The sequence below is a fragment of the Channa argus genome, chromosome 1, assembly GCF_033026475.1.
Source record: "Channa argus isolate prfri chromosome 1, Channa argus male v1.0, whole genome shotgun sequence".
Classification (NCBI taxonomy): domain Eukaryota; kingdom Metazoa; phylum Chordata; class Actinopteri; order Anabantiformes; family Channidae; genus Channa; species Channa argus.
This window is the reverse complement of record NC_090197.1, coordinates 27353441-27377721: the sequence shown is the minus strand read 5'-3', so window position 1 is coordinate 27377721 and position 24281 is coordinate 27353441. Positions and strand designations below refer to the sequence as shown.

At 40.1% G+C, this 24281-nt stretch overlaps 2 protein-coding genes across 2 annotated transcripts; both read left to right on the top strand.

Moving 5' to 3' along the window:
* Positions 1-2220: 2220 nt before the first annotated feature.
* LOC137130509 (potassium voltage-gated channel subfamily G member 3-like) lies at positions 2221-7239 on the top strand. The gene is made up of 2 exons (XM_067510771.1): positions 2221-3656; positions 5779-7239. The coding sequence occupies exons 1-2, from the start codon at positions 3082-3084 to the stop codon at positions 6422-6424; spliced, it is 1221 nt and encodes a 406-aa protein (XP_067366872.1). The 5' UTR covers positions 2221-3081; the 3' UTR covers positions 6425-7239.
* Positions 7240-17734: 10495 nt separating this feature from the next.
* tspan14 (tetraspanin 14) lies at positions 17735-23645 on the top strand. Its single transcript, XM_067510735.1, has 9 exons — positions 17735-17885; positions 20071-20151; positions 21561-21611; positions 21688-21834; positions 22052-22222; positions 22368-22493; positions 22585-22635; positions 22731-22844; positions 22950-23645. The coding sequence occupies exons 2-9, from the start codon at positions 20071-20073 to the stop codon at positions 23013-23015; spliced, it is 807 nt and encodes a 268-aa protein (XP_067366836.1). The 5' UTR covers positions 17735-17885; the 3' UTR covers positions 23016-23645.
* The last annotated feature ends 636 nt before the right edge of the window (positions 23646-24281 follow it).

The window sequence follows — 24281 nt, the reverse complement described above, 5'->3', positions numbered from 1 at the left end:
ACTTTACAGGTGGTTACATAATTGCTTTGCAACTACTTTTACAAAGATTTTAGAAATAAAAGGGAGATTGGATATTGGTCTGTAATTTGCTAAAATGCCTAGAACAGGACAGGGTTTTTAAGTAGCAGTTTTATTACAGCAACTTCACAGGCATGGCTTAATATGATCATGTCAATTAAAACCTTCAGGGTTTATGTATGAGAATAAACCAAAATGTAAACGGTGAGAGGGAAAGTGATTCTATAGGAACTTTAGATCTATCTGTAATATTTGAGTCGAGGATCTGGTGAATTTATTCTCTAATAGCAACAATTCATTCATTCACAAAGATAGTAATGAAGTCATTCCTGCTGAGAGTTTAGGGAATACTGGGCTCAACAGAACTATGGCTCTTTGTAGTATGGAGATCACCTCTTCTGATTTACTGCCTGAGGACACTGGACAACAGTATCAAGTATTGTACGTAGTTTGAAACCTCCTCTTGCCATCTCCTTTCCTCGGTCCTCCCCTTGCCTCATGAACAGGGTTCAGACTCTGACCTGCGTAAAAAGTGCTCTGTGATTGTACAACTATTCTCCAACCTCACTGACTCCTGGGAGCTGGCAAGCAACCTGGACATACGCATGGCCAAACCATACAGATGGAACGAATTGCCAATTCCTGACCCTAGTTGTTTAACTTGCCTGACGTGACTAAATTATTGTAGATGCTAGCCATCTTTAGACGTGACAGAGACACCCCTCTCTGGGCTCGAATGACGCTCCACCTGTCCCTGTTCCTGGCTCGACCGACACCTTTTTCTCTTCCTGTTCCCGGCCTGATCATTGCTGTCATCTCTGTTCCTCTTGAAGAGCGGGTTTGAGGGGCCCGGCCAGGTCAACGCCCTGTCTGTTCCTGTTCCTGTCCCTGGGCTGGCAGACGCCCATTTTCCAGGAACAGTGCAACATTTGTTCCCACTTTCAGCGCCTATGGATATAGCTGGGTGTCATAAGCATAGCAATGTTCAATAGTGCAAAGACGTCAGCAGCCTGAGATTTGTTCAGGTTGATGGTCAATCTCCCAAGATGATGAGGGGAGTTGTTGTCTTCAGGGAGCTGGTCTAGTGGTCGATAGACCACAATCACATCTGCAACCAGACTGCAGAATACTATTCTTTTTCTTTTTCTTCTTCTACTACTGCTACAGTCCTAGTAATCTGTAGTTTCCCCTTAATACTGGAACAAACTAATTTTCTTTGTGTCACACAGGGATTGTGTGACAACGTTATTTGTTAATAAAACAAAGAAGTACAGTGAAGACCAACACTGTCCTCGTATGGACAGAGGCTTTATAAATAATCTGTAAATGATTTTTAGTACTGCATTGTAATTTTAAAGGATTTAGTCGCAGATTTAGATCCACAGTATTGGACTAACAGGTGTATTTATCATGAAAAGAGTGCATTAGATAGCATAGGTGTAACATACCTTTCAAGTCTAAATGGGACATTTTGAGTAGCAAGGTAAATGGTCTGCACTTATATAGGGCTTTTCTACCTATTGGCACTCAAGGCACTTTACACTGCTTCTTATTCACCCATTCACACTCACAATCACACACACTTATACACCGGTGGGGGAGCTACTATGCAGCTGGCCAACACTCACCCGGACCAACTAAGTAGGGGTTCACTGTCTTGTTCAAGGACAGTTGCATGGCCTTGTTGCATGGCCTTGTAAATACTTAGAATGAGCAGAATAAAGCAGAATGAGTCTCTCGCTCCACACCTTTACAGGCTTCTCCCACAAACTGTTGAGCAGCTCTAATCCTTCATCAATCCTGTTTCAACTGTTAAATGGGCCCATGTGCCAACAGAATTTACTATTTACAGTATAAACATGTTTTAACTAATTTGTAAATTCTTCACAAAATGAGCTTGTGAATTGATCAGAATAATAGAAAAAAATTATGTGCAGTATCCTAAACTCTCCAGCAGAGGGAGTGGTTTCTACAGACTCATTTGCAGGTTTTAATAAATTAATCAAATCTAACTCATTATTCAGGTCTGATGATGAATATTAGCTGAAATTTAATACAAAGAAATCTAGGACAAGAGGAGAAAAAAGGAGGATGAAGTGTCTTTGGAAACTGAGAATAGGAACAGTGCTCTACAGCTCAGACCGATGGTTTGAGTCATCAACTATGATCCTCCTCCTCAGACAGTGAGTGGAGGAGGAGGAGGTGGTGGAGGAGGTGCTCCTGTTCAGTGTCAGATTCAACACTGAAAAGAAACAAACCAAAGTAAAACAGAATCCATACACACGATCGGATTCTGATGTTAAAACCAAATTTCTGCTGCTGGTTTTACCATGAGGACATTTTTTCACGTTCGGTGACTCAGTGCGGAATCCTGGTGAGTTTCTAACAGAGTGACTGTGGATGATGAATCACAGCTGATCCTGAGTCAGTCCATTGGTCTATACCTGCTGCAGCTCAGAGTGAATGGCTTTAAATTAATTATTTTCGGCTTGATGTTTGATTCTGGGAGATTTTGAAGTTTGACATCAAATCAGTGATTGTTAAACCTAAAATAAATCTGCTTCTTTTTGATGGTCACTGACCCATTTGTTTATTTCATTCAGGCAACAAAGTGAATGTTTTTTGAAAAAAACTGGACAGAACAGCTTCTGTTTGAGGTGGAAGATAGTGTTTGAAAGTAGCAGCCTGTGTTTTTATTCTTAAAGCTGAGTTTAGATTTTTACAAGACAGTGGCATTTGGAAACATAAAAAAAAAAAAAACAGGTGGAGGTTAGGGTTTGCATGTGGCCTCATTAACAGATGACCAGAACCAACTTCAGCATTTTAACAGACACTGCAGCTGTTTTTTGAACGAAGACAAGCTGAGGATTGAAGAACCAAAACAACTAAACAAAATTCCAATGTGGTGGATTGGTTTCTAACACACACAAGAAAGAGGCAGTTTGGAAGCAGAAGCCGGGGATCTTCTTAACAAAGGATGAAGTTGAATCAACAATTGATAAGCTGCTGTGAACAAGTTTGATCACAGCTAAGGAGAAGCAGTTTGTGTTTAAAAAAAACAGGATGAAGTTAGGAAGCAGTCTTTGCACCCTGAATGTCGGTGGTCGCAGGTTTTGCTTCTCAGCAGAGCTGATGAAGCATCTCCCTCTTAGCAGACTTAGCCGGTTGTATCGCTGTGTATCAGAGAGCGAGCTGCTGGAGCTCTGCGACGACTACGACCGTGACAGGAACGAGTTTTTCTTCGATCGCCACTCTGAGGCCTTCAGCTTCATCATGCTGTACGTTCAGCATGGGAAGCTGCGCTTCTTGCCACACATGTGCGAGCTCTCCTTTTACAATGAGATGCTGTACTGGGGCCTGGAGAGTTCTGATCTGCAGCTCTGCTGCCAGCGACGCCTCGACGACCGCTTGTCCGACTGTTTTGTCCATTTCTTCCCTGAGGAGGATGTGCGGGGCCCTGAGGAACCCCAGAGCTGCTGGCTGGAGAGAATGAGGAGGACGTTTGAGGAGCCCACGTCATCGTTGGCAGCACAGATCCTTGCTTCTGTGTCTGTGGTGTTTGTGGTTATTTCCATGGTGATGCTGTGTGCCAGCACCTTACCTGACTGGAAGTCCTCTGATAACCTGGACCAGCACAGGTAGGACATGACCCACCCTGTATAGTAGTGATGTCTTGATTGTTTGTTTGTTTGTTTTGATCATGATCAAAGTTCCTCTTTAAGAAAGAGAGAAGTTGAGCCCCCTCTGAGAGGAGAGACCCCCACCCCTTTCAAGTTAACAAAAATAATATCTGTAAAAAAGTGAAGGAGGATCTGTTTGTCTTTATCTAAAATCAATACATCCATTAGTATGTAAATACTTAATGTATTACATTTGTTTACAGTCCCCTTCTAAACTACTGGAACAGCATGACTAATTCATATATTTTTGATGTAAATCATCCACTTTTTATCTTTTCCAAAAGTATTGGAACATGTGACCGGCAGGTGTTTCTAGTTACCCACTTGTGTCCTGTAAGAATTCTAAAATTACTGTTGGTTTTGGTGTTGGGTTCATCTGTGAATAGTGTACTGGTTAAAAAGGAAAACCCAAAGTAGAAACCTCCTGTCTGTACTTCCTTGTGAATGTGGAAAAGGAAGAAACTACTGGTGTACTGAACAACATCACAGAACAGTTCAGCAGATGACAAAAATACTGTGAGAGCTGTGAAAAAGATCAAGTGACATCAGCAATTACTTCCAACGATCAGGGTGAAGGTATCACAAGATGGAAACTCCTCCCGAGCAAGAGGAACCAGAAAGTCAAAAAGTACAGAGAGGATCACAGAAAGTTTTGTGGACCAATAAGATCAAGATGAACCTCTACCAAAGTGATGGAAAGACCAAAGTGCAGAGGAATAAAGAACCTGTTCATGATCCAAACCAGAGCCGGCTGTAGCCATTTTGGTGCCCTAGGTGAGATTATAGTTTTGTCCTCCCTCCCGGATTGAATTTTAGTTGATCTTTCCTGATAGCTTCTGCTTATAAATAAACCCCTTTAATTACCAGAATCCCTCCTGTCGTTGTGTCACTTGGGTCCATCAATTCATCAAACGTGACAAAAAGTTGCAGTGCGGGTTTAAATATAAATGGATAGATGCTTCGGACGCTCTTTTCATGATCACAATATCAATAAGAGTTGCTGATGTAGGAACCGCTACCTGAGTTGTGCATCGACAACTCATCCCATCCTTCTTTTCCACAGTGCACAGTGCAGGACAGGTTCAGGGCCAGGTCAATAAAATAATGAGAAACTGGGGGGGGTTGTTCTTGCTTATTTTTTCTATATTTGTTCTTTTTTTTTTATTTTCAAGACAAAGCACGAGGAAAGGGTGCCAGTCGGGGCTGCAAAACATTACATTTATCTGTTTAATTTTTTTTAGGGCTTACAGCAGTGCACCCTTCAGCAGGTGGCACCCTAGGCAATTGTCTACATGGCCTATGCCAAGAGCCAGCTCTGATCCAAACCATCCAGGGTCATCTGTAAAGTGGAGGTAGAGTTGGTGTCATGGTTTGGCCTGCATGACTGCTTCTGGATCAGACTCACTGATCTTTATGGATGATAGAACTTGTGATGGCAACAGCAGAATATCTCAGAGATAAACAGAAATGTGTCATCTGCAAAGTTACAGAGAAAACTATCAAAACTAATTTGAAGAAGCTTCAAGTGCACCAAAACAATGACTTCGTCAGATGGAAAAAAGTGGGAGGTTTCAGATCAAGTCAATCACCAGACCTTAACCCAACTGAACTTGCTGAAGAGCAGACTATAGGAGCAACCCCCCTAAACAAATGACTGAAGGAGGCTGCAGTAAAACGAGAAGAACCATATTAAATTAAGAAACCAGTGGTTCATGTGTTCTAATACTAATGCAAGCGATAAAATGTGCATGACATGATACAAAAAGATAATCTTCAATGTTCTTTTATTTATTATTCTTTTGAGTGTAAAAGTGTAGCATTAAATTAAACTGAAATTCAGATTTTTGTCTCCTATTGATCTTTTGATCTTAAAGTCAAATGTCCTTGGCATACAGCAAAACAAATGACTTATCCTTGCTGTTCCATCACTTTTGGAGGGGCAATGTGTAGTCTGGTTACATGCGTCTAAATGAAATCCCTAGTTTTGACTGATCCCACATGTGGTAAAATTACAATGTACAAAAAACTCTATCAACTCTTCCTGTGCCCCCTTCCCCTCTAATTGGTTGTCGTCCTGCAGGGTCATCGAGGCAGTGTGTATCGGTTGGTTCACAGCTGAATGTATCGTCCGTTTCCTGGTGTCTCGTGATAAATGTGAATTTGTCCGTCGTCCTCTGAACATCATTGATCTGTTGGCCATCACACCGTACTACATATCTGTTACTATGACGACCCTGACAGGCGAGAACTCCCAGCTACAACGAGCTGGAGTCACACTCCGTGTCCTACGTATGATGCGGATATTCTGGGTGATCAAGCTGGCCCGGCACTTCTTGGGACTGCAGACACTTGGCCTGACGCTGCGGCGCTGCTACCGCGAGATGGTGATGCTGCTGGTCTTCATCTGTGTTGCCATGGCAATTTTTAGTGCACTGGCCCAGCTGCTGGAACATGGCCTGGACCTGGAGTCTGGAAACCAAGATTACGCCAGCATCCCAGCTGCCTGCTGGTGGGTCATCATCTCCATGACAACAGTGGGATACGGCGACATGTACCCGGTGACGGTGGCAGGCCGTGTGCTGGGTGGTCTCTGCGTGGTGAGCGGGATCGTGCTGCTGGCACTGCCCATCACCTTTATCTATCACAGCTTTGTCCAGTGCTACCATGAGCTCAAGGTGCGGTCCAGTCGCTGCAGCCGCAGCCTGTCAGGGGACTTCATCAACTGACCCCAACTCTGCCAACTTCATCAGCTGATACAAAGTCTCCAACTGACTTTATCAACTACAAACTATTCTGAATGAAGCACTGTTCCTGGAGTTACCACTTCAAAAGTAACTCAGGCAGGAAATTCTTTAAATATTACAGCAGTTTTTTAGAATTTGATCATGAGCCCCACAACAATTTAGCCTTTTCTGTTTTGTCTCAGTTTTTAGAAATTTCTATTTGGTCTATGTACAATCATTAATGCTTAGATTATCGGTAATTTCCAGGGAAGTTTCTTAGAAAGAACCTCCAGGAGTTTTTGGTAAATGTTTGGGTTGTTACAGAGTGAGAAGTTTTTCTAATACCACCAGGGAAGAATAAAAAATGAGTTGTGTAAGGTCTAAATATTTGGACAACAATTAGATTAATTTAAACCCAACCAAAAAATTATGTAGTTGTTTAAAATTATTTCTCCATATTTGTTTGTAAAACTACATGAAATATACCATTTCAGGCAAATAGTGGATAAACCACGGCTAGACCAAATATTTCAGTTTGTTCTTAGGGAGCACAGAGTGTAAATAAAACAATATCAGTGACCCCATGTGATCAGTTTTCTCTCATCCTGTGTGTACAATGAACAGATCTTAGTAAAGTCAAATTTAGTTTTACATTATTGTACAGTACTGTACTTTAATTTCTGTTTTTGCTTCGTCTTTGTTTCTACGTCTTATTTATTACATACTCCTGGATCATGCATTTCATACTTAAGAGCCACTCACAGCAGATGGATTTCAAAGGTCCAAAATCGATATCCAAATAAACATCTGTGAAGATTCTCAGAGTCCTGTTCATTGACAACAAAAATTTAAAGTCACATTGTGTATGAGAGTTGCAGTGAAAGCTTCCGGGAGCACAAAACAGTTTGTTTGGAGAAAGCCTCAACCTACTGACCAATCAGAGATGAGCAGCAATTTCTGCTTCATTAGTTGGTGTATTAGCTTGTTATTTATTGTAATTTACTGCCTGATGGCTGTGCAGTAACAGACAGTAACAAGCAAAGTAAAGCATTATCAGAGCAGGAAGAGGGAGGACTGAACCAGGGGGAGAACACTGATTTTGGACTCACACTTAGATAAGATAATTTGAGATAATTCCTTCTTGTCATTGCACATTTGTGTAAAATAGATTTTTCTTTGAAGCAATCCTTTCACAGCAGCATATGTAATTCCTTTAAAGATAATCGATTACATAAAGAAAGTAGCTAAAGGAAAAAGGAATAAAATAATGGAACAGAAAAGATAGAGTGTCCATTGTGTAACTGCGTTTTACACAATGTTTTACACAATCTACTTCAAAGTCCGTTAGTGAGCCACCTACAGTCCGGACTTCCCTCAACAGGCAGTTTAAGAGCTGGTTCCACCTTGAGTCATGACTCTGATGATGCTCTGTGGGACTCAGATTCACAACAACAGCTGTTTCAGACTCTACATGAGCTGAGCAGCTGTAAACAGATTTAATGCTTCTGTACCATTAATGCTGTTGTACTGTGATGTTGGCAGAAGCATACTGTGACCAGTTTATTCATGGCTCCCTTGGGATTTATTCATGAAGAGTTTATATAAGATTAATGTTGAATGTCTGGCGTCGTTTTGTTTTACCTGCAGTGATTTAGCAGGGTTTTTTATGGCCATGTTTGTTTCTACTGGACAAATCACCTGATGTGACTGAAGAAGTGTTCTACAGGGCAGCAACTTTTACGTTCTATGTGTATAAATATATTTTACAGCTCCTGCAGGGAGAATAAAACAGGCTCTAATGCAGGTGATCCCACTTTCAGTAAGAAGTGATGAAAAATTTACAATGGTGATGAGATGGAGAGATGAGATGGTGATGAGATGAGATAAAACTGGACTGGAAGAAACTGGAAGTGTTTCAAGTTCAGTTTCTACTGAATAGAATTTTTGGCATCTAAAACAAGAGTCGTCAGTTAAAGCTCCAACCCACAGTTAGACAGCTTGTATTGAGCCAAACTGACTGTAAGGGAACCTTCTTTCAGTATTGCTGAACAGGACATTTTTACTTTAGATCAATCCTCACAAGCGCTAATTGACAAAATATTTGGAATTACACCAACAATAAAAGCAATGAATGTTACATAATCTACAGAAAATCTTCTCTCTCTATAGTTATAGAGAGAGATCTAATTCTGTGCATTTCGTGTCAATAGAAAAAAAAAAGAGCTAAACTGATTATGTCACAAACCGTCTCCTTATTTCAGAGGAACTCTCAGTGAAGCAAAGACATGTGAAATGAAGCTTTAGTGCATGAATCATGTAACTGCAGCTGTAGCATCTACCATTCAATTCAAAACCTCTGTTGGGTAACAGCCCCAGTTTTTCAGTGTCTCAATAGGAATTCCTCAACCTTTAACTGTGTTTAACTTTTCCTTGAAAAAAATTCCATTTGAACACAGGAAACATGTTCAACGTGCTTTCATCACGTATGACCATCCTGATCTCTGCTGACCTGATTCATACTCCTCAGAGGGTAAACCTTCCCTTTAGACTCAGGACTTCAAATGTTCAGGGCCCAGGACCGATTTGGCCATGGTTTCCATGGCAACAGTAGAAAGAGGAAGTGAGGACTGACAAGCTGCTCGACTGTGAAATATACTGTCTTAATGATAAAGATGATTCTTCTTCTTTGGATTTTATTACTGCAGAGTGTAAACCAAAGCACAAATTGGCAAACTGTCCCTTTAAACTGTTTATTATTTCTCTTCTCTTTCTCTTTTCCTTTGGAGCTGTGTTGTATGAACTAATAGACTATTAATCTCTTTGTATTTCTTCATTAAACTGCAGCTTGTATTTTGACGTTTCCTGTTTCTCTTGGAGGATTGTCAACATACAGTTCCTCCTTTATCATGTAGACATGCTGGAGGAGGTCAGACAGATCAAACTGGGTGGGGCATGTTTGTTGACAATACAAAAAAATCCTGTTTTTATCTTTTTTTTACATTTTGTTTTTGATTATTGTTTTCAGGAGGCTCAGCATAAATGACTTTTTTTAATAGTTTTATGTGCTTCATTGACCCCTAATTTCTTTATTTTATTTCTGGTTTTTGTTCTCATAATTTGGCCTATGTTAAACTCCTGTTAAAAGCTTTGGTGACTCTGTAAACATGTCAACATTGATGGGAGATCATGTAATCTGAGCCTCCACATCCACCACAGAATAAAAAAGATGATCATTGGCTCAGAGTTACCCGCGGCATTAACTAACTTATTACTAATGTTGGACATTAGCTGCATGCTTAGATGATAGCAAACAGCAAAAGCAATTAAACCTGAAGGTGCCATATGTAAAATGTGGGTGGCACCTTCTGACCACGCTTATTCCTCTCTGCATCCTGCATGGTCAATGAGAAGAAATTACATTTTTCCATGGCGCTGCTTCAAAATTAGAGCCCCTGGTGTTTTAAAAAGGAAAGTTATAATGTCAGGGAACACAAACACACACAAGTGGCTAACAGCAGTTTTACTAACATCATAAACATAGGTGACTGAAGCTCTACTACAGCAGTGATCTCCGGGCTTATTAGTCGTGGCCTTTATAAATATATAAGTTACATTAGGCAGAATTATTTCTACACATAATTTTGTAACTAACGTGCAATACTGTGTAATTTTGCCATTTGCCTCTTTACTGTTTATTAACCACGACTCCTTAATAGTCCAGCTGAGTTGAGGTCACAGTCATTCAATCTACACTAGGATCATCATGAGTGCGACATCCTCCTGAGCAGCTGATCTGGTTGCTGTGTGGACACTAACTGCTGTGTATATTTGTGTCAGTGTCTCTTGTCCTTCACATTGTCTCTTTATATCATAAATAGTCACATGCTTCAGGCTATTTTTACTTTTATTACAAACTGTTGTTGTGCATACATACACACAGCACTCAGTCTACTCACACACAACCACACACTGACTCACCCTCTTCCCTCTGCAGTTCCTTTGTTTTGTTTTCTGTCCTTTCATTTAGCCCTATCGAACCTCACCTGGAGTTGAGCTTGTTCAGTCTCTCTTTCACTATTTAAACTGCTTTCAATCTCCCTCCACGCTGGTTTGTCTTGTCTACAAAATGGCCTCCACAGCTCATTTATGTTTCCCTTTTTGTGTAACTTTCCTCACTTTCACTACTTGCAGGACTTTCTACTTTTACTACTTCAAGACTTTCTGGTTGCCTTCATGTCATTCCTACCTACCACTTTGTCTATTAGAAGTTATTCCCTTTCCTTCTGGTTTTCTGTAAAGTAGTTATCCACCTGATTCTGTTTCTTGCTGAGTTTACATACTTGACTCTTACCTGTTTTAAAAATTATTTAGCTCCAGTTTTCCGGTTCGTATGCAACTTGTTCTCTTGTTGAGTCCCTTGTTTCTTCTAGTTTTGCCAGCTCTTTAGCTGAGATTTTTAGTTAACAAACCTTGGCCAACTTTACCCCACAGGTCTCCCAATATTTTATAACCTGAAGTGCAACCAAAGATGAGAAATGTAAACATTTTGGAATCACAAAGTTTTTTTAGGTCGAGCTGATCTTCTTACTGGCTCACCCTGAGAAGCTGTGTGTTTGCAGTTGTTAGTGACAGAGGCTTGGTTAAGTCCCTGTTGCATTATCTGTTCATGGTCATGTTCAGCTCTGTTCCTGATCATTCCCTTCCTGTTCTATTTGTCCTTCCTGTTCGCTCTGTTCACAGTCCTGTTCACTAAACTGTTCTTGGCCTAGTGTGTGTTCCTCTGTTCCTCTGGGTCCAAGCTGTGCTCTGGGTTCTTCTGTCACGGAGGCCAGTCTTGTCTGCTTGTTTGTGAATGGCGACTCCACAGGCATAATTGGTCTTTGTGGTTCTTCTCATGAGATACTTCAGCCACATAGCCCTGGTGGTAAGCTTTATCTTGGTCCAGATTACTAAACCAACTGTGGCTGCCCAGGTTGTTCAAAAGATCCTGAATATGGGGCAATGGGTGGCAGTCTGATACTGTTTTCTGGTTCAAAAGTCTATAATCAATACAAAGTCTGAGAGTTCCATCGCGTTTCCTGACACAGACTAAAGGTCCAGAGAAAGTTGACTTGGACTTGACTATCCAGCCTTTAGCAAGCATGTCTTGAATATACTGCTTAACTTCTTTGTAGAGTGGTTTAGGTATTCAGGCATATGTGTGTTGGACCGGTGTTGTCTTTGAGGTTAATAGTCATTTGAAGACTGGGGATGTCACCTATGTCACCATCATCACATGCAAAGGCCCCTGATTCCTCAAATGTCTATTTTACCGCCTTCTGTTGTTCATATTTTAGGTAGTTACCATCCACAGGTGGGTGCCACAAATTTGGAGTGGGCAGGCTCTGGTCATTGCACACAGATGATACTGAGTCAACAGTGTCTACATGGATTCTATTATCATTGCTTGACCCGTCTGTGTATATGATCTTTTCAACTGGTTCCATACAGCCTAAGACTGTTAAGCCAGGCAAAGTTACACGGTGCCTGGAGTGATAGGACAACTGCACCTTAACAAAGCGCTTCCCTGACCGCTGAATCTCCAACAGTACTGCAGCAATTCTCAGGGACTCCAGCTTTACACTGTCAATCTTGGGCTCAAACAACAAGAGTGTTTCAGAGGGGTCTATTTCTGCTGGTACCCTACACTTGATGTGAGTTTCATGACCTGGAGGAATTGTGATCTCTTTAAAGCCAACGTTTATTGGAGCAGGCTCTTGCTTGGGATTTTTTTGGGGTTTGGCTGAAACTTACTATTGCTTCTGTACTAGCACCGTCTATTTTCATAGCACCAGTGAGGAGATTGGACAACATCGTTACGAGCTTAGGTCAACTCTGATTACTCTTAATAAGTTCCTGAATTACACTGAAACCAACTAGTGGTCTCTCTAGTTTCAGCCAGCTCAACAGGAAGGGGACACGGATAGATAAATCTGGATCATCATTGCCTTGCAGGTTTACCACAACCTCAACCCATCCACTGTATGCTACCCTATCCCCTGTGACTACAGATACATTCAGGTCATCATCCATAAGTTCGCCAAGGGGTCGGACAGCTTGCTCAGGCAAGTTCTTGCTCTTCCAGGTTCAGCCAAGTAAGCTTACATTGGCCCCTGTGTCGAGAAGAAAAGTGACAGCATAGCCAGCCATGTTGGACTTGACCAGAGATTTCGACCAATGAGTGGGGCTGTGAATTTACATGGCTGCGCTGTGTTATCAGTCTGTGTAGAGGGAGCATACCCAGCCTCACTTGGCTTTAGTGAGGAGCTCCTTTGGGTTCTTCTGTCACAGAGGCCAGTCTTGTCTGCTTGTTTGTGAATGGCGACTCCACAGGCATAATTGGTCTTTGTGGTTCTTCTCATGAGATACTTCAGCCACATAGCCCAAGACATTTACTCAGGACCGGTCTGGGGTTTTCCCTCTGCATTGACCGGATCATGTTTCCCGACAGCCTGTTCTTTTTTCCGCAACCACCAGCATGATGCCCTTCTTCTCCACACGCAAAGAAATGATTGCAATCTAGTTTGCTCTGTGCATTGCATCTGGGCAGCCAGTGGGTTTTCGTGTCTTTCTTTCTGGTTTAGGTTTATCAGGGGTATAGTAGGTGGTGGATGGACAGTGATGCTCAGGTGTCCGAGTCTGCATCACCAGGTGTTTCAGTGACTCCACTGCCTTTGTCAGTGCCTCAACCTGGATACTCGGTCTCTGTATTGTGTCATATTTACTGATTGTATTAACCTTTAAATCACCTTTCATCTTTTCTTTAGGTTCTGCATGGGTGCTGTAAGTTAATTTGCGGGTAGAACTGTGGCCAAGTCTGCGCTTCCTTTCACTTTCCTCTGTTGTACTTCTTATAACTTGTCGCAGCAAAGCCTCTTCAGACACTGTAGGGTCAGCCAGAAGAGGTTTGAGCTCTCGTCGGACATCTTCATACCTGCATGCATCATATTTGACCACTGAATCAGTCTGTTTAGTGGTGAACAGTAGTCCAGTCAATCTGTACAAGAATTGTTGAGGTGTCTCATGTTCATGCTGTTTGGAACACAGCAAGTCTTGAAAGAGCTCTGTGCCAGTTTGTTTACCCAGGTTTGATTGGAGGAAGCTTTGAGTGCTGTCACTTTCAAATCATCTTTGTCTGTCAACATATCCCTGAAGTTGCCAGGTTTGATTGCACGGGGACCACTCTAATCGACTCGCTCTCAGCATGTTTCTCCCCAAGACCCTGATCAATCTGTTTACATAAACTGTTGTAACTAATCTCAGATGCAGTGTCGCTTATCTGGCCCCCATGTACCCTGAACTCTTTCCAGGACAGAAGTGGGAGGTCTCTCGGAGCAACTAGGCCCTCTCCAGTGTGGCTAAGTAATGTCTGAAGCGCTACCCCACGTGGGTGATACACATTGATACACACTGATGATGTGTTCCAGTCTTTGTAGTATTGGCATCCCTTCATCGTCATATTCTAATAATACTGAACAGTTCAGGTGAGCTAAGACATACTCACCATTGCCACCAGCAGCTAGAGATAAATGTCCTGTTTAACATGAGAAATTACGAGAGAAACACTTGTTGTCAGAGAGGTCGCTCTCAGCAGAATGACAAGTAGCTAGCTGTTTCTGCGTGAAGGCAGTGACACAGTAACAAATGTTCCTTTGCTACCCCCTACTGGCCTGGCCAGGATCCAATCTCAGACCGCTTACCATGGGGAAAGCTATAAAATCCAAATGTTTGAAATACATTTTACATAAGTACCCAGCAGATACCTAGATCAAACTGTGACTTCATTCTGCGTGGGTCACAATTGCTCATATTTTGTTGACTGCATATTAAAGAAACAACATAACTCATGCAGCTTTACTCGGCAGTGTTTCTTCAACTTGGCTAAAACTTGGATTAAAATAGGCCACAGCAAAATAATCTGCATTTGAAGTAGACTTCAGTACACCTTCAGTTCAAACATGGTTGTAAACTAGTAAGTGTTTAAATTAAAATTAAATGCTTTCATGGAGTTTTGTAAATTCAACTCTTGGCAAGTTTAAGAAATATAATTTCCTGTATTGAAATTGTAACTTGTAAATATTTAATCATGTTTAACTTAAAATATAGAAGATTGTTAATTTACATTTTAAAATAGTGAAGGCCTTTTTACAGTGTGAAATTGTGTTTCTTCTGAGAAAAAGCCCAAGCAGAACTATTGAAAGGACTATACTAAACTCTGCATGCTCAGCAGCCTCACTCCCAATATTCTCATCTCAGGAAATCTTATTTAATGAAATGGAAACACTTCTCATAGCTGTAATTTGCTGTAATGTTTTCTTCTTCACCTTAAGTTTATGCTGCCTTGTGCAAATCGTTTTAGATAAAAGCCAAATTACCAAATTTAAATCTCAGAGAAGCAGGAAGATGCCACATAAACCAGGCTGTGGATGGCAGGACAATGACTGCTGTATTCAGTTTTGCTCTAAAGCTTTTGTTGTTATTTCTCCAGAATCACAATTATTAGAGTTCAGAGTTTTGACACCAAGTATCAGTATCACTGATTAGTATCAGTGTCAGAGTACAGAGTACAGTTTTTTTTTATGTCTCAAGTTGGTTTGGTAGAAAAGGAAGATGGAGATCAGAATATTCACAGATGTCAGATGGTGGTCCACAGGTCGGAGATTGTAATTATAAGCAGAGATTTCAGAGATTTCTGCAGGATATCATCACTTTCAGTTTTAGAAAACACATTAACAAACATCACGTTAACACAAAATAGAGAAAGGAACCTGGTGATATGAAAGGGTTTGGAGTCGAATAAATGACAAAGTGAGACCTTTTGTCTTACAATGTTGAACTGTCCCTTCGAAGAAACTGTAAACCAAGAAATTCTGAGAACTCGTGAGTGTGCAGACAAGAGAAAGTTCCTGTGAAAGTGGCAGATCGAAGTGAAGAGTCCTCACTCTGTCGCCCACTGATTCCTCAGAGCTGCTGTATTTTCAACTCATCCTCACCCTTTAAGTACAGCACTCTTTAAATGGAGTCTGGTGAGAGAAAACAAAGGTGAGAAAAGCTTCCATCTGACATGTTTGGTTTTACAGAATCACAGAAAGGATTGAAATCACTTTGAAACTGAAGAGATTTACACTGTTTCATCTCTCACACACACACACAGACACACACATTCTACTCTCCCAGCAATGATACCAAATGATCCAAACATTAAAGCGTGTCATATTACTGGCTCTGTTTCCATGGAGACCAACATGGATTGCTCAAAGCGAGTCATCACGGTAACAGATCACATCACACATAGAACAGTATGAATGATCAGTTTATTAGGAACAGCTGAAGCTGCATGTGTGACCTGCCCCTTGTACTGTATCACATGTAGCGTACTTTTAGTACTGTTTTATATTTTAATGGATTTACATGAAACAGTTAAATCTTTAAGAAAATCTTTAAGAAAACTGCAATAAATTATTTGTTTACCATATTACAGCAGCACAAATTACTGCAGTAGAAATCCGAAAAAATACTTTTGCTTTGATAGCTGGAGCACATGTATCTGTCTGACCCAGAATCTTGCTTCACTGTCTCCATGGTGACGGAGAACATCAGGTCACATTCTCTACAGTGACAGACAGCATCAGGTCACAATCTCCATGGTAACAGCAGAATTCAGACTAACAGATAGCCCTTTTTTTTTTTACACATACCAACAATCAATTTCTAACTTGCTGTTGCGAATGTCAAGTGTATGTTACCATGACAGCAACAATAACATAACAGTAAAGTGGTGGAGATGCCACCAGTCTATATATCAATGTATCACAGAGTTACAAATAGAGACAGACACTCATTTAAAGCTACGGTGGCAGCTTGGAGTCACCAGTTGACCTGAATGCATCTCTTAAGACTGTGGGAAGAAACCTTGGCTGTAGCCAGCAGGTTAATGAAACGTTTAAAGTGCGTATTGGGGGTTAAATTGTTTTTAAATTGCATGGATAATTTGGATATGTCCACCTAATTTGTTATCTGGATATGCATAAATATTCCATTCACAGGAAAGTGGAGATTTTCAGCACTGCCCATAAAACTGCTTTTTCTTACAAACATAAGGAAATCACTCTGCAACAGCCTACTGTAAAGTAATGTAACTTACCACTGTTTACTGTTATGGTGAGTTCTGCATAGCTCACAAACCCATCAATACAAGCTACCTGGAAGATAACCCGCTCATGGCTGCAGGAGCTGTGTGAAGCAGGTGAAGAAATGGGACCTCACTGCAGTTCTGTAGACTGCTCATTTAAGATGAGAGGATTAAGTTCAAACTACTTGATACACTTGTATACTACTTGTACAAGTTTACAATGAGATATTGAAGCCACGATCATGTCAGAGTGACAGCTGCTGCAGCTTCTCCACTGCACTCAGATATTTCATACCAACTCAGACTCTGCTCAGAAACCTGCTGAATACTTCATCATATATTGAAAATTTATGTTACAGGCCAGTATTAATCCTCCTGGCACTATTAGAAGACCAACAATAGTTAGATTATATCATGTGATAACGAACTTAACAATCCCTTTAATTTGAGCTCAGGTCTGCTGTGATTAATATTAACACCACTCACTCACCCAGACTCCTGACTGATGTTTATTCTCCTAATCCTTGTGTATTCCTGGTCTCCTTTCTGAAGAGCAGGGTCATAGCTATGAGTGCATTTACATATCACTTTTTAACCTTATTGGTACCCAAAGCATTTTACCGATTTACATACACACACACACACATACACGCTTACACACTGATGATGGTGGCTGCCATGGAAGGTGCTCACCTAAGCCGACCGAGAGAAACTTGGGCTTAAGTGCCCAAGGAAACTTCAAAATGTGGAGGAGGAGGAGGTGGAAATCAAACGGTCGAGGCTGGTGAAGGACGAGCACTATAATAATATTATCCATATTTTCTCTTGTTATAACAGCACAAGCTTGGCTGCTCTTTTTCCATTAAGTACTACATGTACATATACACACACACACACACACAAACACACACGGATATATAATTTTTTACATATATTTAAGTATTTAAATCCAAATCACTTATTTCTTTTTCTGTGAGAGCCTTGGATTATAATCGATCAGAGGTTTGAGAATTCCCTAGAATAAGCCTGTAGCTTCTTGACTTTTTCAGTTACATTTCTTGTGTTTTTCTTTTCAGCTTTTTTGTTTTGGCGCAAACTCAACCATTTACACCTGCAGTTCATACGCTTTGCAGCAGATGGCGGCAACGAACTCGTAAACAAAACAGAAGAAGAACAGGAAGTTGTTGCTGTCAGACGAAAGGGGGTAGCTGTTAGCTGGGTGTGTTTGTGTTTAATTAAAGTTTGATTCTAATTCACCAGGAACCGAGAAAACTGTCAGTAAACGGATCTGAGGTGAGTGTGATGGTGTTGCTATAAAACGGCTCCAGTTTCTGTTTTAACTTTTTGTTTACTCACGTCATTCATTGTTTCTTCTGTTAGAATTAGCACAAGCCATTTCCGGTTAGCTCCAAACAAACTAAAACTCTTCACAAACTTTCCGGTAACGGACGTTAACGGTCTATAACACTCGGTATCGGTTCCGTTAACAAGGCGCTCGATGGTTTATACGTGAGAAAAGTGTAATCTACAGTAAACACAGATAACTGTGGACATGTTAGCTTTATGCTACTCTGACAGGAAATTAAGCAACGTTATACTGGTTAAAATATTTGCTTTTATTTCTTTTATTGTCAGGTATCGTTTTTAGGGTTATTAGGGTTTTTAATCAGTTAATAAACAGCAATGACAGAATATGAGTAGAGTTGTAAAACTAAACAAAAAATACTGACTTCAGTCTACTTTAACGCCAATAGTTTAATATGGTTTAATTACTCTTTAATTACCGTAAAGATTTGGTCAATGTAAGAGTTTTACAGAGAATGGCTTTTGAAACTGTTTTAATAAATTTACAAAGTGGATTTGACTATGAAAAATAAACCACTTACTGCGTTCACAGGGTCATCTAAATGCATCCAAAATCTCTTGTCAGTGCCGCGCTGATTGTTGCTCTGATAAAGAAATAATAATAAACTAAAGTCATGTATTAATAATTCAACATTTCATTCATGGTGGAGTTTTACAAAGTGAATGACAAATGTTTCGTGTTACTTAAAGCAGTTTTGTCAACAGTTCAGATTATTAACTATAAATTATGCTGCGTATGTTTAAATAGAAACGAGCAGAATGTTAATGACTTTACCATTGTTGAACGGTACCAACAGAGTTTGTCATTTCTCGAGATTCAAAAAGTAAAAAAAAAAATGCTCCAAAATCAACTCAATGAATTATTGAATTTAGGATTCTATGTGCATCTGCACATTTGCCACTCTAGAAAAAAAAAACAATCCCGTTGCTTTTAGTCTAGTGCAAAGTGTCAAAAATACGAAAGTATGCTTGATAAAACATGCTGCCATTCTGTGCATCTCTATATAAACATACAGGTCTTCATATAAACTCCAATAACCTGGCTCTAAATCCTTTATAGCAGAGTCATGACAGCGGAGCTATTTTTTCAGATATTCTAGACTATAAGTAAAACCAGTGCAAGTCTTTCTCATGCACATCATATTAGCAGATTCAACATATAAAGCTGGCAGGGGCAGTGTGACTGATGCATTCCTCAGATACTCATAGGTTTAATGTTAGCCCAAGTTTTGCCGTTCCTGATAATTTACATTAAGTAACACCTTTTTGTGTGGGTGGGTTACAGCCTGTAGTTTAATATCTTGATTTAAAAAAATTTTTTTTGTCTTTGTCAGCCATCCTATACAATGCATTTGATCTCCTAGCTGCTCAAATGGAAGAACGGTGTGTTGTTGCTGTCAAGTAGCTGCCTGTTTCATTTCCTAGGTTATATTGTCAGGCTTACTGGCGGATAAAGGTGTGCTTGTTTTTCCCAGGTCAAGATGGCAATACCTAATCCACCGTGGAATTACTGCTACACTGGAACACAAAAATAATCATATCATATCATTATCAAGACCATACAAATCATAATGCACTGTTGCGACTCATAATGTGAACAGCAGTAGTTTTATTGTTTCTCAAGGTTGACATGTTGTACATGATTAAAGATGTTGGTGCATTTTGTTCGGTGATTACTAATTACTTTAGGACCTAGCATGTAGGGATCAAACAAGCCTGTATTTCTCAGACAACATGGAATGACAGGTGATTAGGAAAAGGTATAAAATTCACATTTTGCTGTATTATTGATTTGATTTTTTCTGATTTGATACCAATATTTTAAAATCTCTTTAGCCATCTCTTCCCTTCTCTGTTTGACCAACGTTTTAGTAAAACAAACCAAAGCTTTGCGGTTAACCACTGCATAGATGGTGTCTGTGTCCCAACCATTAATATGGCCTGAAGTAATATCACATTCTCTGTATATAGAAGCACTGTTGGTGTGTGTAAATCATAAATCACTGCATAACCCTGTGCATTAAGTTCAGTGTGTTAGTATCGCCTATATAATATGAAAACAAACAAACAACAAATCATTGACAAAGAAAATCTGCTGTGTTTTTTATTACAGATGTATTACTATCGCTATGAGAACCCAGAGGTCAGCTGCTGCTATAAATATTTAATGTTCTTCTACAACATCATTTTCTGGGTAAGTTGCATGGTTATTTTCTGATAATAACCTGGTTACATTTACTCATTTGACAAATGATTTTATCCAAAGCAACTGTCAGTGAGGTACAAAGCAGCAAATAGAAGACATTAAAGCAAAGTCCTAAAAAAAAAACAAATTTAATCATTTAAGTGCAAAAGAATTTTAGTGTTTATCATTGTTTGGCATATTGTGAATGAGGCTGCTGAGTGTGCAGATGTGCCTCTAATTTTGTTTTTCACTGCAATGTACAGCAAATGTCTCAATAACACTTTAAACTGTCTGAGAGAACAATGATATCCATGATTAGGCAATTAGAGTGGATTCCCTGCCCTGATCTTCATGGAACACTGCCCTGAAAGTTTAATAGCTATAACTGCACTACCCACTGCCAATTATCTAGAGAATAGAATCAGGGCACTGTTCCCTCAGGATGAGGGTTGGGAATGTGTGAACTAGTGGATTATTTCCCTTCCCTCTACCAGGCCTGTAGACTACTTATTTGCTGCTTAAAGTGTCAAACTGCAGCTCAGATCACCTGTTGGTAACCCCATGAGTTAAATTAAAGACAGGACAAATGTGTTTGTTTTCTGCACGTTAGTCGAAAAACAGGCTTCAACACAACATTGCTATCTGTGCCAAAAATTGTCTACAGGAGTATAACTCTGTAAAAGCTTTAAACAACCAGTGGATTAAGTCTTTCTGTAGTAGTTGTCTGCCTACTAATCAGAGCAGTCTTTAACATTTTTAATCTGTCTGAATTGGCCGATGTCTGTGGTCAAATTGCCTATTACCAAAAATGTCTGCAGACATGCGTGCAGCCTACGCTGCCAGCATTTCACTCGCATATGGGAGTGATAGTGTGTTTTGTGTAAATTTCTTGGGTGGACCAGCATTAGTAGTGTTGTAGTTGTGTTTGTGATACAGTCTCCTCTCTCTGTCTACATATTAATTGGTACTGTACATGCATCAGAACACAAAGAGTGTGAAAAGCCAATAAAAATTGCTTTCTGAAAACATTGCAAAGTGCCATGTTAACAGAAATTAAGTTTTGGTCCTTGAGAAGCTTCTCCACACAATTAGCTTAGGCGCCCCCCAACCCTGTTTGAAATGCATCAGTTCTCAGACTGAACCTGATGATGTTTCACAAGAACAGAGAAGAGACCAGTCACTTCCTGTGTGGTTTGCAGGAAGTGTATTTCTTTTCCTGCTGCTACTGTTGAAATGTTGCTGTTCTGTTTTCTTTCAACACTTTTTATGAAATAATGTTTGTTAAAACAGACAACAGCTTGTGTTAAACTGAGGTTTATGAGAGAGAACACATCAAAACTACATTTTCTCCTTTGATGATTTGCTGAGAAAAACTTTAGAAACTTGTACATTCATTCTCTGATGTTTTTGTGTTGCAGCTGGCTGGAGTTGCCTTCATAGCAGCAGGTTTTTGGGCCTGGAGTGAGAAGGTACTTGACTGGTCTAACTGTGAACTGGTTTATAGTCTTATGCTGTTATGGTTCAATGGTCCGTTATGCTTCACAGGGAATTCTTTTGGACCTGACCCAGGTGACTCGGCTGCGGGGTTTTGACCCTGTCTGGTTTGTTCTGGTTGTCGGTGGCGTGACCTTCATCCTTGGCTTTGCCGGCTGTGTGGGAGCTCTGAGAGAAAACATCTGTCTGCTCAAGTTTGTACGTTAAAAATGTCTTTACGGTCACTTGGTAGCTGAATGGCTACAGTACATGCCACTTACCAACATTGTCCCAAATTAGAATCAGATCAAGGAACTTTGCTGCATGTCATCTCTGATTTTTTTTCCTGTCTACTCTCTTATGACACCTGTTGGCCATATAACTCCTTACATGTTTTAACAGCTTTGGTTGTGGTGTTGTTTTGTGTTTACATCAGTTTTCAGGCATCATTTGCTTCATCTTCTTCCTGGAGCTGACGGCAGCTGTGCTGGCTGTGGTTTTTCAGAGTCAGGTCAGAGCGTGGATCAACGAATTTTTCCTGGCAAACGTCAAAGCGTACAGAGAAGACATTGACCTGCAGAATCTGATCGACACCCTGCAGAGGACGGTAACGTGTTATTTCTACTGGTTAAACTTTCGCGGAAAATTCAAACTTTGTAATAAGTGAATGTCCTGTGTGTGTAACAACTGCTGTGGAGCTCTGACGGATCTGGAAACTTTGACCCTTTAGGATGTGTTTTTTTTTTTAACAGAGCTACTGCTGTGGAGCTCAGGGACCAACCGATTGGGATACAAACATTTACTTCAGCTGTAACGAGTCTCATCGCAGCAGAGAGAAGTGTGGGGTTCCATTCTCCTGTTGTGTCGCTGACCCAGCTGTGAGTCTGTTGCTGTGGTAACAGACGAATTTAACCAGTACTAACTAGTTCTACAACATGAAGGTTGAACCTGTTTCCTTGTTTGTTCCAGGATTTAGTGGTGAACACTCAGTGTGGCTATGATGTCAGAAAGAAACCAAATGTGAGGTCCTATCCAACAACAGGTTTCACTGGAACACATCCTATAATGTTTCCACGGCAACATGTTTTGTAACATTTTCTAATGTTCTCCAACAGACTGAGTGGAGTAACCATATCTACACTAAAGGCTGCATCACAGCATTGGAAGACTGGTTACCTGGAAATCTCTACACTGTGGCCATTGTCTTTATCGTAATCTCTTTGCTGCAGGTACTAATACTTTCTCTGTCGCAGTACTATTACTGTGATTGTGTGTAGTCTCTTACCTGTTGTCCACCTAACTCACCTGTTGTTGCCCTGTGTGTCTATGGACAGATGGTGGGGATCTACCTGGCCAGGACTCTGATCTCAGACATTGAGAAGGTGAAATTTAGCTACTGAAGCCTCTGCCTGTTGGGATCGGGGCCCATATCTGTCCTACACGTGCCTTCTTCTTTTGTCACTGTGCATTCTTCCTTTGTGGTCACTGAAAACAAGGTGGCATCCCGTTTGTTTACATAAATTGAGAGGTTCCAGATGTTTCTTCATTTCTGCACCAAACTGCCTTTTAATTTTCTAGCATTTAACAAAACACTGCCTCTCCTGATTTACTGATCAGTGCCTCCATCTTCATCAGTATCAACATCACGTGACTTTATTTTCCAGTTGACCTCAGGTATCAGAATCCTGTGACTCATTAATAATCAGTCTGTACTGCATTACTGATCCTGTTTAGAACAAGTATGTACAGGTACTGCACACTGAGTCAAACACCACAGAAGTAGAACCAGACTTCCTCTGCCTTTTTAAATTACTGCAGGTCATGTGTTTTGATGGAAACTTTGACACTGGACTCTCATTAACACGTTTCTAAACTTTCTATTTCAGGATGTTTAAACATAGTATTTTAATGTTTGTGTTTAATTAAAATCAGACCACTTTATTCTGAAGGGATTTTGTTTTTAATAAAGTGAATGAATTTTTATCTTTTTATATACAACAAATAAAGCTCTCATTTTTATTTTAAAAGTTGATTTTAGTTGTCTTTGTGCAGCTTCTAAAAAAATGAATTTAAAAAAATCATAAAAAAAATTAAATACAACAAAAATTACACAATGCTTAAGGAAAGGTAAATGAATCAGATCCAATATATTTATTTATGAGACTAAAATTGTGATCCACTGACTGTAGATGAGATATTTAGCACTCAGTGCAGTGGATCATTAACAGCTGTTTAGATCCATATACACACAAAGACATGATACAGAGTCTGAATAACACTGACACCAGTTTCCTGCAACTGCTTCAAACTCAGTCAAATGTTACAGATGTTTCCTCAGAAACTGATGACAGCTGGTGAATTCACCTCAAGTCAACTTCATACATTTAAACAGTATTTAAAACAGCTGAAGTTATAGCCTACATACCTTTATGAGAAAGTCTTTGCTAGAATAAGTACAAAACTATCAGTACTGCAGTAAGTGATTTCTGCGTTTCTTATTAAAAAGTAAAGACCGTTGAACTGGATACTGTTTATAACGTTAATGTACAAGTTTGGTCCACATTTGTTTGACATGAGCCTCATAATGTTTGTGCAGAAATCTAAAATGTTCACGTCTTGTTCCATTTAATTCATGTACTAATTTAAGGAGAGAACAAACTTTAAAA

Bases quoted from the DNA above. Each gene is read 5' to 3' on its own strand.
- LOC137130509 (XM_067510771.1), top strand. From the start codon at position 3,082: ATGAAGTTAGGAAGCAGTCTTTGCACCCTGAATGTCGGTGGTCGCAGG. The intron at 3,657-5,778 runs GTAGGACATGAC...GTCGTCCTGCAG, and splicing joins GATAACCTGGACCAGCACAG to GGTCATCGAGGCAGTGTGTA.
- tspan14 (XM_067510735.1), top strand. From the start codon at position 20,071: ATGTATTACTATCGCTATGAGAACCCAGAGGTCAGCTGCTGCTATAAA. The intron at 20,152-21,560 runs GTAAGTTGCATG...TTTGTGTTGCAG, and splicing joins TCTACAACATCATTTTCTGG to CTGGCTGGAGTTGCCTTCAT. The intron at 22,636-22,730 runs GTGAGGTCCTAT...GTTCTCCAACAG, and splicing joins ATGTCAGAAAGAAACCAAAT to ACTGAGTGGAGTAACCATAT.